This window comes from Chanodichthys erythropterus, chromosome 13 (genome assembly GCF_024489055.1).
Source record: "Chanodichthys erythropterus isolate Z2021 chromosome 13, ASM2448905v1, whole genome shotgun sequence".
NCBI classification, from domain to species: domain Eukaryota; kingdom Metazoa; phylum Chordata; class Actinopteri; order Cypriniformes; family Xenocyprididae; genus Chanodichthys; species Chanodichthys erythropterus.
The window spans coordinates 13899095-13917182 of NC_090233.1; the positions used below are offsets into that span (position 1 = coordinate 13899095).

The following is an 18088-nucleotide window of genomic DNA, read 5'->3' on the forward strand; positions in this document are numbered from 1 at the left end:
GTAATGCATTGCTTTACTCGTAACGTCAAAAAGTAATCTAATTGCGTTATGCATGTTACTTGTAATGCATTGCTTTACTCGTAATGCCAAAAAGTAATCTGATTACATAATGCATGTTATGTTACTTGTAATGCATTACTTGTTAGACCGAAAAGTAATTAGAATACGTAATGCATGTTACTTGTAATGCATTACTTTACCTGTAACATCAAAAAGTAATCTAATTGCGTTATGCATGTTACTTGTAATGCATTACTTTACCTGTAACATCAAAAAGTAATCTAATTGCGTTATGCATGTTACTTGTAATGCATTGCTTTACTCGTAATGCCAAAAAGTAATCTGATTACATAATGCATGTTATGTTACTTGTAATGCATTACTTGTTAGACCGAAAAGTAATTAGAATACGTAATGCATGTTACTTGTAATGCATTACTTTACCTGTAACATCAAAAAGTAATCTAATTGCGTTATGCATGTTACTTGTAATGCGTTACTTTTACTGTAACATCAAAAAGTAATCTAACTGCGTTATGCATGTTACTTGTAATGCATTGCTTTACTCGTAACGTCAAAAAGTAATCTAATTGCGTTATGCATGTTACTTGTAATGCATTGCTTTACTCGTAATGCCAAAAAGTAATCTGATTACATAATGCATGTTATGTTACTTGTAATGCATTACTTGTTAGACCGAAAAGTAATTAGAATACGTAATGCATGTTACTTGTAATGCATTACTTTACCTGTAACATCAAAAAGTAATCTAATTGCGTTATGCATGTTACTTGTAATGCATTACTTTACCTGTAACATCAAAAAGTAATCTAATTGCGTTATGCATGTTACTTGTAATGCATTACTTTACTCGTAACGCCAAAAAGTAATCTGATTACACAATGCATGTTATGTTACTTGTAATGCGTTACCCCCAACACTGCTCATGATGAGATTGAAAACACCTGATCGTGAGGTTTTCTCAGAGGAGAGCTATGTTAGAAATGTGTCCATCTTGAACATAATGAATGATCAGCTAATGAGGGTAAATCAACATACTCTGGTACTCTGGAGGGAGCATCTGAATTGGGTTTCCACAGTTTTACCTCAACAGGTTGTAGAGATCTCTGATATCAGAACATGGGGACGTGATTCCATCAAAGATACGCAAAGTTCAACTTGTATAAATTTCAACTGCATTTGCAATATTTCGCATTTATATATATTTTTTGTATATTTTATAGTTTTCACGTGATTTTATATAATTGTATTGATTAGTTTGTTAAATACACAGAATATCGCTGTGTTATTACTGTGCTATATTTAACACAGTATCTCTTCAGTTTAAAACATAAACGCATGCTGTCCACTGTAGTGGAAATCTGGAAATATTTTGGAAAATATGTGTAAAAAAAATTACATTTCAATTCTTGTTTTTCATGCCCTGAGAGAGCAATAAAAACATAATTATAGTTATCATAATTCATACATGAAAAGTTTAAAGACACTGTTGCATGTACAAATATATAATTATGCAGGGGAATGTGAATGAGAAAAGAGGTAGGATATGTTTGCATGGAGTGTGTATGTAGCAGTGAGGCACGTTCACATTCAGCTTCCTGCTCACCAGCGTCACTGAGAGGAGGGACTTGCCTTTTATGGTCTATTTGCACAATACCTCACTTCCTCGGCAGCTGCCATTGCTGTACACACACACACACACACACACATGCACACACACGCACACACACAGAGGACTGAAGTGCGTCTGCTCAGAGCCTCAGAGGAAGAGGGAAGCAGTGAGCAGCTGGAGTTTCTCTACGGCTCCTACAGCTCACCAATGGCTCAATCGGCGGGCAGCACGGACTCCGATCTGGCCAGCAAGAGGCTCCACTCGAGGTAGGAGCTGAGCACTGGGGGGACGGGGGTCTGGACTGCAGCACACAGACAGAAAGAGCTGGTCTTAATGGGGGGAGGTGGAAGAAAATGATCAGCGGGAGGAGGAGAGGGTCTGCCGGCGAGTGAGAGAGGGAGGGAGGGCCTGTCTGTCTTGAGCTTGTAGACGTGGGCATGATTATCTTGGAGACGGTGCTGTCAGATCGGCTCTACTGGGAGTGAGAGGACACAGATTGAGAAGGCAAAGCCACCGTTTTGGCTCGCTGTGTGCTGTTGCACCTTCGCAAACCACACACTTCAATGCACTGAGAAGTAAAAATGATTGTTCACTCAGAAATTGTTAGTAATTTCACAAATGATTACAAAGAAATGGCAAATAACGCATTGAATTAAACATGAACATGTGAAGTAGAAAGACTGCAATTTTATTTTTGGTATCTTTACATATTAAAAAATGTTAGGCATGATGTATTTACTGTGTTTATGATGTTTTGCAAACACTTGCTGGTGGATATGGGTACGGTTAGGACAGGTTTGGTGGGTTAAGTGTAATTATAGATGTAATTACAGAAATTAATTACAGCTGTAATTGCATGCAGGTATTTTTAAATACAAGTACAATGTAAAAACATGTATGTACACAATAAGTGCACCGTATCAATTGATTAATATAAATGTTAGTACATAGTACTTTAAGACACTTATTATGCTTTTTGGGTTATTCCCTTTCTTGTAGTGTGTAATATAGCTTTTTGTGAATCTAAATGCAGATCAATGGAGTTTTTGTCTCTCAAAAGAAAGAAGCGATTCTGAACTGAAACGAGTCATCAGTAATTCGAGTCTCACTTCCTGCTGAACCTATGTAGGTTTGTAACACATTTGCATAATATCAGCCTATGGTCTTCAATGGCTGAATAATGTCTGCTTTGCTCCACCCAATCACAACAGACTGGGCCATCTGATCAATCAGAGCAGGGTAGACCAATCACACCAAGACTGGGTCATATGACCAATCAGAGCAGAGCAGGCTCTCAGAAAGGCGGGGTTTAGAGAAACCGAATCTTTCATCAAACCATTTCAGACACTGTGAGAAAAGAGCTGATGCTACAATGATTATTATGCGAAAGTGAAAGTGTTTTTTGACCTTGGATGCATGTAAGCCTGTCATAGGAGACCTTCATAACCTTTAAAATAGCATAATAGGGGCTCGTTAATATAAAGTGGGTCCAAAGTTAACATTCTGTGTCATAGATTAGACACACTCACGGCAGGAAAGCAATATTCAACTCGCCGAGATATTTGCATGTTCAGCAGTTCAGTTTGCACCTCTGCCCTGATCTTTGCATACAGTTACAAAGCTCTGCGTTATGAAAGTCAAGAAAACATGAATGAACCACGGTTGTTTTTTCCCCAAACAATGTTCTTAAACCGCTGACTTTGAACAATTTCAGCTCTATTCAGCAATAATGCAGTGGAGTTATGCCTTGATCATTCTCTCTCAAAGGTTCTTGATTGGGATTGAATGTCCATGAAGAACCTTTTGTCATCCATGGAATCCTTCCATTGCTCTTTAGATTATTAAAGTGATAGAAAATTTGATATTTATCTGCTTACCCCCAGTGCATCCAAGATGTAGGTGACTTTGTTTCTTCAGTAGAACACAAATGATGATTTTTAACTCCAACCGTTGCCATCTGTCAGTCAAATAATGCGAGTGGATGGGAACTTCTGCTATAAGAGTAAATAAAACTTGCATAGACAAGTCCAAATTAAACCCTGCAGCTCGTGACGACACATTGATGTCCTAAGACACGAAACTATCGGTTTGTGCGAGAAACCCAACAGTATTTATATGATTTTTTACCTCTAATACACCACTATGTCCAACTGCGTTCAGCACTCGGTTAGTAAGGTCTGATCGCGCTCTGACAACGACAGTGATGTCTCGCGCATATACTTCAATGAGAGCGAGACATTACTGTCGTTGGCAGCGGTTGGAGTTAAAAATCATAATTTGTGTTCTACTGAAGAAGCCAAGTCATCTTGGATGCACTGGGGGTAAGCAGATAAACATCAAATTTTCATTTTTGGGTGAACTATCCCTTTAAAATGTACTTCACACTAAGAAAGATTGATTATTTTAAGAACTGCTCACTGAAAGATTCTTTGGGAAACCAAAAATGGTTCTTTGCTGTAAAAACCCCTTCTGGAAACTTTATTTTTAAAAGCATTCTATTTTGAAATTCATGAGTTTGGAAAAAGAAACATGTCACTGTTTCTGTTCCTGTCAGCGTTCAGGAAACTTTCTGATGAATATATTATGATGTTAATTGCTGACATGCAGTAACAGTATTGCGTCATCATAAGGAATAAGAATCACTAATACCTTCCAAGACATGAAGACGTCACACCGTGCATTTGCAGATCATGAACGCCGGTTCTGTGACGCTGGATGTGTGTACGTCACATCTCATAGTGACTATAGACATCTCTCTCTCTCCACGCAGAGCAGTGAGTCATCACTCAAGTTTGCTGGCTGAGCTTCATTCATTCATTACAGATGTCTGAGCATCACAGGAAACAGTCTCGGCAGCATGCACAGAATCCAGAATTCATCATGTGAAAGGACTGACGTTTGGATTGACCTTCAACACTGAAACCTTTTATAAGCTAATACATTTTGACGTTTTCGTAGTAAACTTGCTCGGAAGCTCACCTGGTACATCATCGCACTCACATTTGCTTTTGTAACACCATCGGGTAGGTTTAGTGTGGAGTTTAGGTGCTACGTTATTTTCAAACGCGATAGAGCATTAACCATGTGTCCTCCCCCACAGGTGTAATTTTAGCTTTTCTATAATATCTCTGCATCTGCTATAAACTGAGTTTGAATCATTCACACTGACAGAAAGAAATGGCCTGCTTGAATTTGAGGTACAAAGCAATATTTATATCCACAGAGCTCAATGGGCGGAGCTGGAATCACTCCATTATGCAGTAATGAGTTCAGAACTCTGAATGGTTCAGTCCATGACAGGTTCAACCGCAGGAATGAGTCTGTGGCTTTCTGTTTTCTGTCCATTTAAAGAAAGAAATGTATTAGTGTTTCGAGTTGAGTTGATTTATGTGTTATAGTTCATTTGATATCTAAACTGACTGACATAAAGACTGTCATTATTGTTTTTTTAATCATAATTTAGAATCAGAAATGGAAAATTACAATACTTTGCTTACAACTATTACATTTTTTTAGATAGATAGATAGATTGATAGATTTGATAGTCACCATTTTGTATATTTCAACATGGAAAAATCTAAGATAACGTCAGTAAATTATGGAATGCCTCAAGGATCTGTGTTAGGCCCGCTGTTGTTTTCAATATCTAGGATGGATGGATGTTCTTAAATGAGCAAGGTTTTCTAGCGTATTTCAACCGCTCATGGTATGACCCATTTTAGTGGTGGCTAAATGACATTTTAAAATTAGTTAGAGCTAGATAAATGTATATTCATATTTACAAGTATTCGTGAAGATACAACATTAAACTCCCTTTAATTCACACCTTGATAGCACTCAAATATTTCTGCCCGTTTTTGCTCAGACTGAAGCCGCCGCTTAAGTGTATAACACGCCATTACTTTCAGCCAATAAAAGAAAAATACTGCAATTTTCAATTTTCTGGTGTTTCTGAACACACAGCCCATCTCAGATTAATCTCAAAAAACAGATTAACACTATCTGTGCCTAAATTCTGATTGGGAGAGCAAGGCAAACATTTGCCCATGCCTAAATCCTGGTGTGCTGTGGTCCTTTTTGACCAGACATACCCCATAAATTTACCGTGAACGAAGCTTAAAATCTTTCCTTTAGCACTAAATGTGACGCAAACTTAAACTGCAGACTTATGACTACCATGTGGAAACTAGAAGTCTAAATCAGAATTTATTTTTATTTTCTTTAGTCCATTTTTTTTTTTTTTCCTGTGAGCTGGCCGACATGGCTTTTGGGAGGTATTTTACTTGGCCGGTACACTAGAGTTTAAATCCTTGGCTTTGACCTTACTCTTTTTAACTCTTTTGCAGCTGAATGGAACAGGGTTAGTAGCACAGTGGGCATAAACCAATAGAGCGTCTCACTGATGAGCATGTGACACACTGTGATGATGTCATTGCTGACATGTGACGTCATTAGTCTGTGCTCAGCAAACTCTGTTTTAACGATACATTCTTCCTCGTCTGTCAACGCTGTGTGTTCTTTTGTATACTGCACATTTTGGCAAATATATTCCTGGTATTCAATGCACGCTGTAATTTTGCACAGTAAACATACTTGTGCTTTTATATTCCATAGTAAACAACAGCTCAGATTCAGCTATAGGGGTTGCTGGTTGGTTACTGTGTCAGTGAGTGCATAACCTTATTTCATTCAGGAGGTGAATGTGATCATGTCAGAGCACTCAGCTAATTACTAAATGCTCTACTTTAATCCTAGTTGTTCCAAATCTCATTAGCTGTAATTCTGGATTAACCAGCGAATAATCCACAAGACCATTAGAAAGAGCAGCTGCATAGAACAGTGTCTGATTAATCAAAGAAAAGCAACCAAAGCAAATTTATCCCACACCTGTAGAATTCATCAAATATTCACATTCACAATATAGCCTGCTAAATCTCCCAACAACACCTCATAAGCTCTGATATCTTCCAGTTTTTCCCCCTGTAAGTGTGATGAAGTCTCTCGTTTGATGTTCGTACTGAGGTGTGGAGTGTTAAATATTCATGCAGGATCTCGGCCTTTAACTTAATTGAGAGACTGAGGTTGTGACACACTAGACGAATGTCTCGCACACGCTTACGCTGCTGAGATCAAACGTGTGCATGTCAGAGAAATGATGGCCTTTCCCTGACATGAGCTTCCTGCACTGCATGACCTGCCATACACCCAATATAAAGACTTCAAAGTCTGCAGGTGCTAATAAAGCAATATAATATCTTGCTCACATCATGAGTTTGAGCGCTGCTGTCTGTAGACACAAAGCCGCAAGGTAATCACAGACAGACAGAACCTGCTTGTTCAATAAACAAGCTAATTTCAAGGTACTTACATTTACATGTAAGAAAGTACTCTGCAAATATGCTGAGTAAAAGACTCAATGACTCATTTATGCAGCTTATCTCATTCCTTAATAAATCAGTGTTTTGAAACTAATTGGTTGAGCGAATGATTCAGTGACTCATGCATGCAGCTTGTCTCATTCCTTAATGAATTCATGTTTGAAACAAAACGGTTGAGCGAATGATTCAGTGACTCGTGCATGCAGCTTGTCTCATTCTTAAATGAATCAGTGTTTGAAACAAATCGGTTGAGTGAATGATTCAGTGTCTCGTGCATGCAGCTTGTCTCATTCTTTAAAGAATCAGTGTTTTGAAACAAATCGGTTGAGCGAATGATTCAGTGACTCATGCATGCAGCTTGTCTCATTCCTTAATGAATCCATGTTTGAAACAAATCGGTTGAGCGAATGATTCAGTGACTCATGCATGCAGCTTGTCTTTCTTTAATAAATCAGTGTTTTGAAACTAATTGGTTGAGCGAATGATTCAATGACTCATGCATGTAGCTTGTCTCATTCCTTAATGAATCCATGTTTGAAACAAATCGGTTGAGCGAATGATTCAGTGACTCGTGCATGCAGCTTGTCTCATTCTTAAATGAATCAGTGTTTGAAACAAATCGGTTGAGTGAATGATTCAGTGACTCGTGCATGCAGCTTGTCTCATTCTTAAATGAATCAGTGTTTGAAACAAAACGGTTGAGCGAATGATTCAGTGACTCGTGCATGCAGCTTGTCTCATTCTTTAATGAATCAGTGTTTGAAACTAATCATTTGAGTGAATGATTTGATGACTCATGCATGCAGCTCGTTTCTTTCCTTAATGAATCAGTGGGTCTCATTCTCTAAGCATGCATACGCACAAATTTGTGTGTGAAATCTGTGTATGAACGTTTTCACGAACAAATCATGATCCATCAGTACCTCTAAGTTCAACTCCTTGGACAACACCCTGCGAAAGATGCACGATGTGACGCTCATATACAAGTCCGTCTTTAGCATATTTACATAGAAAAACTATGGAAAAGTAGTGCATGGAAAAATGTGTTCTGTGTGAACGCCCCCCTTATTTGTTCATTAATGACATCATCAACGACTAGTCAACGCCAACTCGACTTTAAACACATAAATGTCGACTTTAATGTCGACTGTCTTTCTGCAGCAAACGCACACAATACAACCATGAATTGGCAACACTAGACCAAGAACATGGGAAACACATGGGTTCAAATACACAGGGGCAAACAAGCATAACAAGACAAACCTGGGGAAGACTAATCAACAAGAAAAACTACAAACATGGCCACAAGAAAAGGACACTGAAATGAACACAGAAACAAGAGGAACATAAGAACACATAAAAGTCCATACAAAACCAGGATCATGACTACTGGATTATCTGTTGGCCAATAATCAGTATCAGCCAATAAAAGCAAATTTTCACACTATCGTCTATCGGCTGATCATATCCTGTCAATCAAAAGAGGGCAGGAAAATGCACTGAATTTGTGATTTGTGTAAAGAAAATGCTAAGAAACCAGTTTGATGTTCAATATTAATAGTAATTATATGAATTAATAACATTCAGAAAGTTAAGAAAAATTAATTTAATAGTAATTCAGAATTTAGTTAATGTGTGTTAATATTAATTTGAGTAATGTGTTTGAAACAAGTAGATGAAATGTAGAGAATAAAGTTTTTATTTGCATTTCTTTCAAAATATAATAATTAAAAATGTAATTATAAATCATTAATTATAATGAAATTATCATATATTTAAAAAAGATATAAACAAATATCGGCAGATATCACTCTGAATTATCGGTTATCGGTGTCAGTGGAGAAACTTAGTATCGGTGCATCTCTAGTACAAACAGTTCTGTTTAAATGATGTTCGACCAATCAGATTCAAGGAACGAAACTAACTGTTGTTTATATGTTTGATCTGTAACGTTTGTGCAATTTGTATACCAGAGAGAAATGCGATGGATCATTTCTACTTTATCATCTGTTATTAGAGATATCCTGGTGATTTTGTATGCAGAGCTTTATGTTTGTGACATGTGAATTGGCTTTCAGAATAAAACACAAGGTCAGAAATCATTCATAGACATCTATAATCAACATCAGATCAGTTTTATTCACCTAAAAAAAATGAATAAAAACTTTATTAATTATACTATGTCATATATTGGTGCACTGACTGTGCATTTGCAGAGGTTTGAGCTCTTTGGGTCAGCAGGAACAGGATTAGCTGGCCATGTCCTGCGCTCTAGGTGTCCTTCAGGAGAATTAGGGCAGCTTCCAGCTCTCACGGGAGCAGTCAGTGTCTCGGCGTGTTCATGCTTGGTGCATTTCTTTGATCATAATGGATATGTGGAGTTGAGGAGGAGTTGAAATTGGGAGTTTCAGAGAATCTTGTTGGCGCTTTTGGAGAGTCTAGTGTTCATGATGCTCAGTGGATCCAACTGAAGAAGTCTGAGGACTCTGCTTGGTTATTAACCTGAGATTTAATTTGAAAGATGATTCTCTGGTCACAGAAAAAAAATGCATGGAATGTGGTCAGTCCAGTTTTAATCAACAAAACCTTCATCACTGTGACTTTAAGGAGTTTTTGTCAGGACTGTGAGTTTTGAAAATTGTGGATCATGTCGACTGAAGCGTTTCCTCTGAGCGGGGCTCAGATAGCCATGTGTCGTCTGGTTCATCGTGGCCCCAGACCTCAGGCTACACTGAGACCCCTGAAACTGGAACTCGGGCTCTATGTTGAGAAGACGCGCACCAAACCAAAATGCAGGTACACGCGGACGCTTTCCCAGCTAACAGGGAACGTTCTCAGAACTTTCTAGCAAAGTTCTCTGAGTTATGAGCATTCGTTCAAAGTTATCTGGTCCATAATGTTCTCAAAATGTTACAAAAACATTGTTTATACACCGTTTATGGAGCATTTTCAGTCGGACGTTCCTCTAACATTTTTAAATGTTACTACTTGTTTCAGAACATTCAGAAGTAACATTCACATAATGTTTGCAGAATGCTTAAATAGAATGTTCCATTAACCTTTACATAAAGAAAAGAGATAAAAGATAAAGATAAAAATAAATTATATTTTGCAGACAACATTTAGAAATAATGTTTTCATAACTTAATGGAAACATAAAAAAATATATATGTATTTTTAGCTGTGTTTACAGATTTTCTTTTTATAATCCAGTTCAGACTAATGAGTTTATCAATCTGCACAAACTCTATACAGATGTATATTATAATATATTATTATTGTTCTTTGCTCTGTTTTGATATATCCTTTAGTGGGGTTTAAAAGACAACTAATATTCTGTAATATTTAAATACAATGAGACTATAGGTAGAAAACAAATTTTAAAATGAATTAGGCTGACTTTGCAACATTATCACTGTTATTGAACTGATTTGAAACAACACTGAACTACTTTACAGCTGAGATTGAATTTGTAAAAGGAGTCTTATAATGCTCCTTTCACAAGATGTAATATAAGTCTCTGGTGTCTCCAGAATGTGTCTGTGAAGTTTCAGCTCAAAATCCCCCACAGATCATTTATTATAGCTTGTAAAATTTGGGTGTGAGCAAAAACATGCCGTTTTTGTGTGTGTCCCTTTAAATGCAAATGAGCTGCTGCTCCAGAAGAGGGCGGAGCTTTAACAGCTCAACAACAACAAAGCTGGAGAATCTCACGCAGCCAAAATGAGGAAAGTGTTCAGCCTTACATTGTTCAAACCGGAGTCGACACTGATGGAGAGACTCAGGAAGAAGTTACAACTTTTAGACGTTTCTGAATGGTTAGTGGATAAATTGATGTAGTTGCTGTGGAGTTGATTCAACTCATCCACTAGCATGTGCCGTCATGTTCATCTTTTGTGCAAATCCCGTATGGACGCCCACTATACATAGAGTTCCTGTGTGCCAAACAGATCCATACACACCAGACTTTATGACTGCTATCAAATGCTGTGAATGGACTAATATATTTTCCAAAATATGGCTCAGACAGAAACGCTTCTTTTTTAGCAATCGATCTTGTCAGGATCAACTTCAGGCCATCCAAGTTAACGAGACTCTAAATAGTGTTCAGTGCTGATCTGTGCAGCCAACGACAGAACAGTTAGCATGCAACGTTTGTCATGGCGTTAGAACTGCTACACCAGTGTCGCTTGTGAAAACAAAATGGCGGCGTGTGGGTGGAAACGTGTAGATTAAGAGGCGGTAATATAATAATAAGATCCCCTTCATACTTCACAAGGGGAGCGAAATTTGAGCGTCTCGTTTTTTCACATGCTTGGTAGATGCACCAGGAACCCGATTATCATCGAAAAAGTCAGATTTTCATAATATAATATAATATAATTGATTAATTTAATGACGTTAACATTGTTATTTTCCTGTTTATTACTGTGAAGCTGCTTTGAAACTATTTGTATGCTATAGGTGACTTGACTTGTCTATTACTGATGCTCAGAGATGTGAAGTATTAATGGCATGTCCTTGACAGGAGAGTTGTGCTGCTAATTTACTAAGATCAGATGCTGCACATCTAGAGACCAGAAGATCGCAGAAATGCGAGGGTGCAGAAATCTTTTCATGCCAGACAGCAAGAAACCATCTAGAAACCACTCATGTCATTTCAGAAAATGTAAAAATCTTGTGGTGTTTCTTGCCTTAGAGAGGAAAGAAACGTCTCCCAGTATAAAACAAAGCAGAGGTGGATGTGGGTCCATCTACGGCTCGGGCCAACATTCTTTCCAGACCGCAGAACTGAATAAATCTCTCTCGCTCTAGAGCAGCCAAACCAACAGCATGACTGTTTCAGACATTAATGGAAAAGAAGCAAAACGAGGGAGCTGTTGTCAAAGCATGGCTAGATATAATTGCTTTCAGACCATCGAAGCTCCGAGAGCGTGATGGAAATATGTTTTACATTTAACTGTAATGAGAATGCAAGACTGATCGAAACAAAGCTGAATATCACAACATGTGCTCGGCCTGAATGTTCTGAAACTTGTATAGTGTGAGGGAATGCAGAACCAACCAAACAAAAAGGAAAACTGCCAAGGCCAACATATTCGAAAATTCAACTCATCGATATCCATGACACAAACACATTTCAGACAACCAGATATAAATGTGTCTTAGGGGATTTACCACAGACATGACGCCACCACCAGCAAAAGGAATTAACTGTGTTCATTGCAACCCGTTTAACAGATGCATAATTTTATGCAAAACAGCCTCAACTGTAACCGATTATCTAGCCCTCTAAACATAAAAAAAAAAAAATAATTAAACCTTTAGCCTAGCTGCATTTTTCGAGGGGTGGGAAGTTTGTGCGTCAAATGTGCCAATCAAAATGTGAGTTTGCGAAACAGGCTGTCCTTAACTAAAATGTTGCTAAATCATTAGTCTGTGTGGATTAAACTCTGGATCATTTATCTTTGCTTTGGCACAAAATGCACTCATTGACGACATCTTTCAAATGACTTGAATTCTTTTCTCTGCAGCCAAAACTCTATGAACCTACAGGCCAATTTGCACATGGTTACATAAATACAAAAATGAATAAGAAAGCAATGTGCTACATTTTTACAGTAATACTATATTGAATTATATTCTAAACCTAAAAATTGAAAGACTATAAAAATAGTCTTAAAAAAAGTGTTAGTCTTTCAATTTCATCACCATCTATACACAAGTGGAAACTATTGTGATATGTCATATGTTTTTTCATGCAGTTAGTCAGTCTATAAACTGAATGGAAACCAGCCGGCATCATTAAAGTATATGAATCTCACCCTTTGACCATCTGAAGTCCTGCAGAGATATTTTTTGTTCTTCCTGCTTGTACAATAACAGCTCCGTTCACTTCTGGCTGAACATATAATGCATAATAAATAACCTGTTTATCAGAATTACTAAACATCACCTATTAAGCACAAAGTCAGGCATTATGCCACTCCATTGTTCAGAATGCTCAGATTACAGACTGTTCTTAAGGTGTGTAAATCAAGCAGGTTCATTTGCTCTCTGAGGATGATCTACACCAGCTAAGCTCTTAATGAGAATGATACCCATAAATGAAAATGTTAGGACAAAACATTCATAAAATAATGTTTATGGAATGTTTGAAATGGAATGTTTGAAATACATTCTCGTCATGTTGAGAGAAAACATTCTTAAAATCTAAAAAACATGGGTTGAGAGAACATTCAAATGTAACATTCTCTTAAAGTTTTCAAAATACTAGAATGCAATGCTGCTCTAAAGTTCACGTAATCAAGAAGAAACATTGTTAAAATAGAATCATGGGTGTTTTATATGTTGAAAGAACAATTAAATGTGACATTTTCATAACATTTTCAAAAGTACAGTTTTGAACGATTAAAAAGCATTCAGAAAATATAGCTGCGAGCAGCAATTATCAGGGTTCAAGTGCTTTAAGGCCTTTAAGTACGTGCATAAAAAGGTATTATATTTTATTTAGCAAGCATGTAACCATCTTGATAGATGGAAAAGACCATTTACAGCCAATACAGGCTATTTACTAAGGAAAACATGTTTTTTAAAGCTAAAAAACAGTTATAGCACCACCTATGATCAGATCTCCATAAAAGTTTGCATGCTTGTTTAGAATCTTCTGTCACATGCGCTTACCTATTTTCGTGAAGTTCTGAGTTTTCGTTTAGGCTTTCATATAGGCTTTCGAGTATATTTTGCCATGTCCATTTTCTAAAAGACCCTGTTATAGCTACACAAAGTCCAAAGTTTGACATTTTTTTTGATAACTATTGACCTCGAGAGTCCCGAGAATTGCGCAGGAGTGGTTTTATCGAGGTTGAACCAAAAACCTAGGACTAGTTCACCAAAGTCAGTTTTTGAAATAATCTCCAATATTTAAGTTGCTTAGAATAAGAAGTTCTACCATGTGGTACGAATGTCGTGGGCATGTGTGAAAAATCACAAGATACACGATATTTGAAGCAGGTGAAAAATGCATAGGCGCCCCCCCCGGTGGCTGATTTCTTTCGAATTTCTCATACAGGCCCAGCAAGTCATTCATTGGTTGATGGCGGACATGTTTTTCGAGATACGTCAATGTCCAGACAATCATGGTACCTCGGACAAAGACACTGCAAGCCAATTTTCAAGTCAATTGGACTAACAGTGAAGTAGTTATGGCCGTTTTCATGTTTTTTTGCTGTTATAGCGCCACCGAGTGGCCATGTCATTTTTCATGCGACCACAGAATGAGCTCATGAGTTCACAGCATGTGTGCTGAGTTTGGTGAAAATATTTCATTCCGTTCACGAGTTATAGCCATTGTAGTAAAAGTGGCTCCACCCATTTCAAACGTTTTGGCTGACCTTAGGGATCGTGAATTGAAATTTAAACTTTTTTTTGATAATTATTGACAATCAGACTCCAGAGAATCTCACTGCACTGGTTTGGTTCTGATTGGGTCAAAAACCTAGGACTAGTTCGCTAAAGTAGGTTTTTCAAAACTCTTGAGCGCTGTAGCGCCCCCGTCAGGCGGATCGGGGCGAGCCTTGGTGACATTGTAGATGGTGTGAGTACTACCAGCCCTCAAAGTTTCAAGTCTCTATGACTTACGGTTCGGTCTGCCTGATCACTTTTAGGGGAGAATGCTGATCCTTGGAAATTTGAACAATTACAACAGGGTTTCAGCGCTACACTCTTGACCCCATAATAACGTTTTTGATGACTAGTGAGAATGCTAGTAAACCATTTTTAGAACATATATGTTAGCTGGCTAGTCCATCCCTATTATTGTGCAACATCTCAAACAATTCAATGTTCGGCTTTTCACCAAACTTGACTATATTATGCCATTTGTCCTGAGAAAGCCCATCAGTTTCATTAATCACACAAATGTGTTTTCCAGAATGGAAGCCTCTTGTCTGGAGCTGGCGCTGGAGGGGGAGAGACTGTGTAAAGCGGGAGATTTTAAAGGTGGCACAGCGTTCTTCGAAGCTGCTGTTCAGGTGGGAACAGAAGATCTCAAGACCCTCAGTGCCATCTACAGCCAGCTGGGCAACGGCTACTTCTACCTGAAGGAGTACGGCAAAGCGCTGGAGTACCATCGGCACGATCTCACTCTCGCTCGGTGAGGACTAACAGCTCACTGCCGCAGACTGATTGCTGTCAAATTATCCTTTCAGATGTGAGTTCAGTTTCATACAAATCTGTCTAAAGAAAACAAACTGAGTTGCATTTTAATCTAGGACGATCGGGGACCGGATCGGTGAAGGGAAAGCCAGTGGGAATCTGGGAAACACTCTGAAGGTTTTGGGCCGCTATGATGAAGCAGCTGTGTGCTGTCAGAGACACCTGGACATTTCTCAAGAACAAGGAGACAAGGTGAGAAAAACACCATCATTACATCTGACTCGAGATTGAGGAAGTGACTTCCAGTTTTGTGATTTTATTCATCAGACGGTTAATGCACAGACAGTCTGAGATTATGGAGAATGAAAACAGGGTTATTTCACTTTACTCTTATTTTATTTTTTATTTATATATTTTTACACTTGCTAAATTGAGACACACATTGGATTTGATAATCAAGCAACCTGCAAATATATAATTGGAGGTTTATACTGTACTTGCTTTGGACCAAAGCAAACCAAGCAGATCTCGCCCCCATTGACTACCATAGTATTTTTTTTGCAGCATTTGCAAGCCATGTTACCTCTTTAATATGATGCATCTCGAGATAAATTGTTGATACAATCTTATAACAAAAGGTTCTATATGGAACCTTAAGGTGTTGCGTCAGGTGCATCATATATAGAACCTTTCAGAGCTTCCAACATGGGATCATTTTGTTTCGATTAATTCATTTTGTTTTAATTCATTTTTATTGTGATTCATTTTTGAGAATTAAAAGCTAAACTTAATTTATCACTAAGAAAAAATAAAGTATTATGCAATCATTTAAGACATTTCTTCTTAGAACCTTTTTGGCATAAAATGTTCTTCTAGAACCACAGTTAATGTTTTTTTCCTAGTAGTGTCTCTTGGTTTCAGAGTAAGTGTGAAATTTCTCGTAAACACTGCTGGAAAGGTTGGTGTGTTGAATTAAAAAGGATGTGAAATTGTAACTGGTCTTCTTTGTTTGGTCACACCTGGCTCCTTCGTGGTCAAAAGTGACTGAAGGCTTAACGTGTAATTTCTTTGTTTTTCAGGGAAAACCAATTTAATATATTTGTGTTCAATAATATTTTTTTTTATTATTATTTAACAGTTTGAGCGGATTTTAGGATACTATGCATATTTATAAAATTTTTATTAGCTATTTTTCTCCATTGAAAATAACACAGATTTTTTTTTTCTAATAATAACAATTTGTTTTCTAATATATTTTTGAGCTATTTTTCAATTACAGCAATATTTAATGTTAAAATAGAGACAAGGCATTTAAAATCCAATTTTAAAGGTAGATTAGTGCCATCTGGTGGGAGTAAAAAAAGAAAAACTAATGTAATGACATGGTGTTACCACTAGATGCCAATATACTTCTATGTAATGTGGACTATAAATTCTCTAGTGGTTTTTAGATATAAATACTTATAAGTTGTGGATTTTAGACATTCTCAAAGACTACTTTTTGTGAAGGTTTAGATTTTTTTTGTTGTTTTTGAAATGTTGATTTGAAGTGTCAGTTTTTGCATTAATTTTACTAATCAAACCTGAACACAGATGAGGGCATTTTATTACACACAACATCAAAATTCAATAAATGTTCAAATGTAACAAAAATTGTTAAATTATGAAATCTGATCTGATTTCAACCTATTATTTTGAGTGTTTTGGCTCAATTTTACCATATTGTTAAACCAGTTCATTGTGCTCTCTCTGTATGTCTGTGTGTGTGTGTGAGAGTGTGTGTCTGTTTTTGTACTCTTGTGTAACCACTTCCTTGCTGTTTGTTTTTTTTACTGCTCTGTGGCTGAATTATTGATACTATTTCACACATTTGCACCGTGAAGGAGATAAGTGACTATTTTTCTCCGACCCTTTAACATATCCAAATCATGTCCATGTTTTTTGTGTGTGTGTGTGTGTGTGTTCACATAGCTAATGCGACAAAAGTCACCAAGTGTCATCCCACTCAGATGAAGCAAAAACAGTACAAACTTGTACAAACGGCTGATGTCCTGAATGTGTTTCTGCAGGTTGGAGAGGCCAGGGCTCTGTATAACATCGGGAACGTGTTTCATGCCAAAGGGAAGCAGCAGCTGTGGGGCAGCGCTCAAGATCCCGGAGACCTTCCCTCCGACGTCAGAGACACGCTGCAGCGAGCCACGGCCTTCTACGAGTGAGTCCAACACTCGGATTGTTTACTGATGTATCCCAGCATCATTAAACCCAGCCCACAGAGACCCGTTTGCTCGACTGCTCATTATTAACAGCCGCATTTAGCAGATCCAGAAGGTTAAACGGAACATAAATGAGACGCCGAGAGACCAGAGGTGTCAGACTGAGGAAAAACGACCTCAAACAGTCCCTCATTTACTCTGAAAACATGCAGAACAGGGAAATCTGCGCTTCCGAGCTCACAAATACTTAAGCCTAAATTTATTTCATAAAGTTTCATATGAAAACATCTGTGTTTGGATCACACGATTTTACTAATAAACGTCATGTGATGCATATTCTTCAGTCATGCATAAATGAAACAGGGCAGATTTCTGCGCTCAGAGAAATCGCATCACATTTTATTGATTAAATAATCATGTTTTCAAAATGCTTTTATTCAAATCAGCATAAACCTGCAAAAATAATTACGTTTTAGTTAAAAAGTATGAACTGATCTAAATGCAGCAAACTACTTTAATAAACCATATCAAATGATAAATATATAAAAAATGTTTATTATGTAAAATGCATTCAGATTATTAGTCAAATCTGACCGGTTTCATTAATGCATGACTGACAAATATGCATCACTTAAAGTTCACTGTGTAATCCAAATGCATGGACATTTTATATGCAATTCAAATCTTTAAATATAAGCTTAAATATT

The 18088-nt window shown here is 37.4% G+C and overlaps 1 protein-coding gene across 1 annotated transcript in view; it reads left to right on the top strand.

Moving 5' to 3' along the window:
• The first annotated feature begins 1738 nt into the window (after positions 1 to 1738).
• Positions 1739 to 18088, top strand: part of gpsm1b (G protein signaling modulator 1b) — a 33484-nt gene continuing 17134 nt past the window's right edge. The window contains exons 1-4 of the mRNA XM_067407065.1: positions 1739 to 1899; positions 14945 to 15166; positions 15285 to 15420; positions 17238 to 17380. Of these exons, the coding sequence (XP_067263166.1) occupies positions 1841 to 1899; positions 14945 to 15166; positions 15285 to 15420; positions 17238 to 17380 (560 nt within the window). The 5' untranslated portion in view covers positions 1739 to 1840. The remainder of the gene's footprint in view (positions 1900 to 14944; positions 15167 to 15284; positions 15421 to 17237; positions 17381 to 18088) is intronic.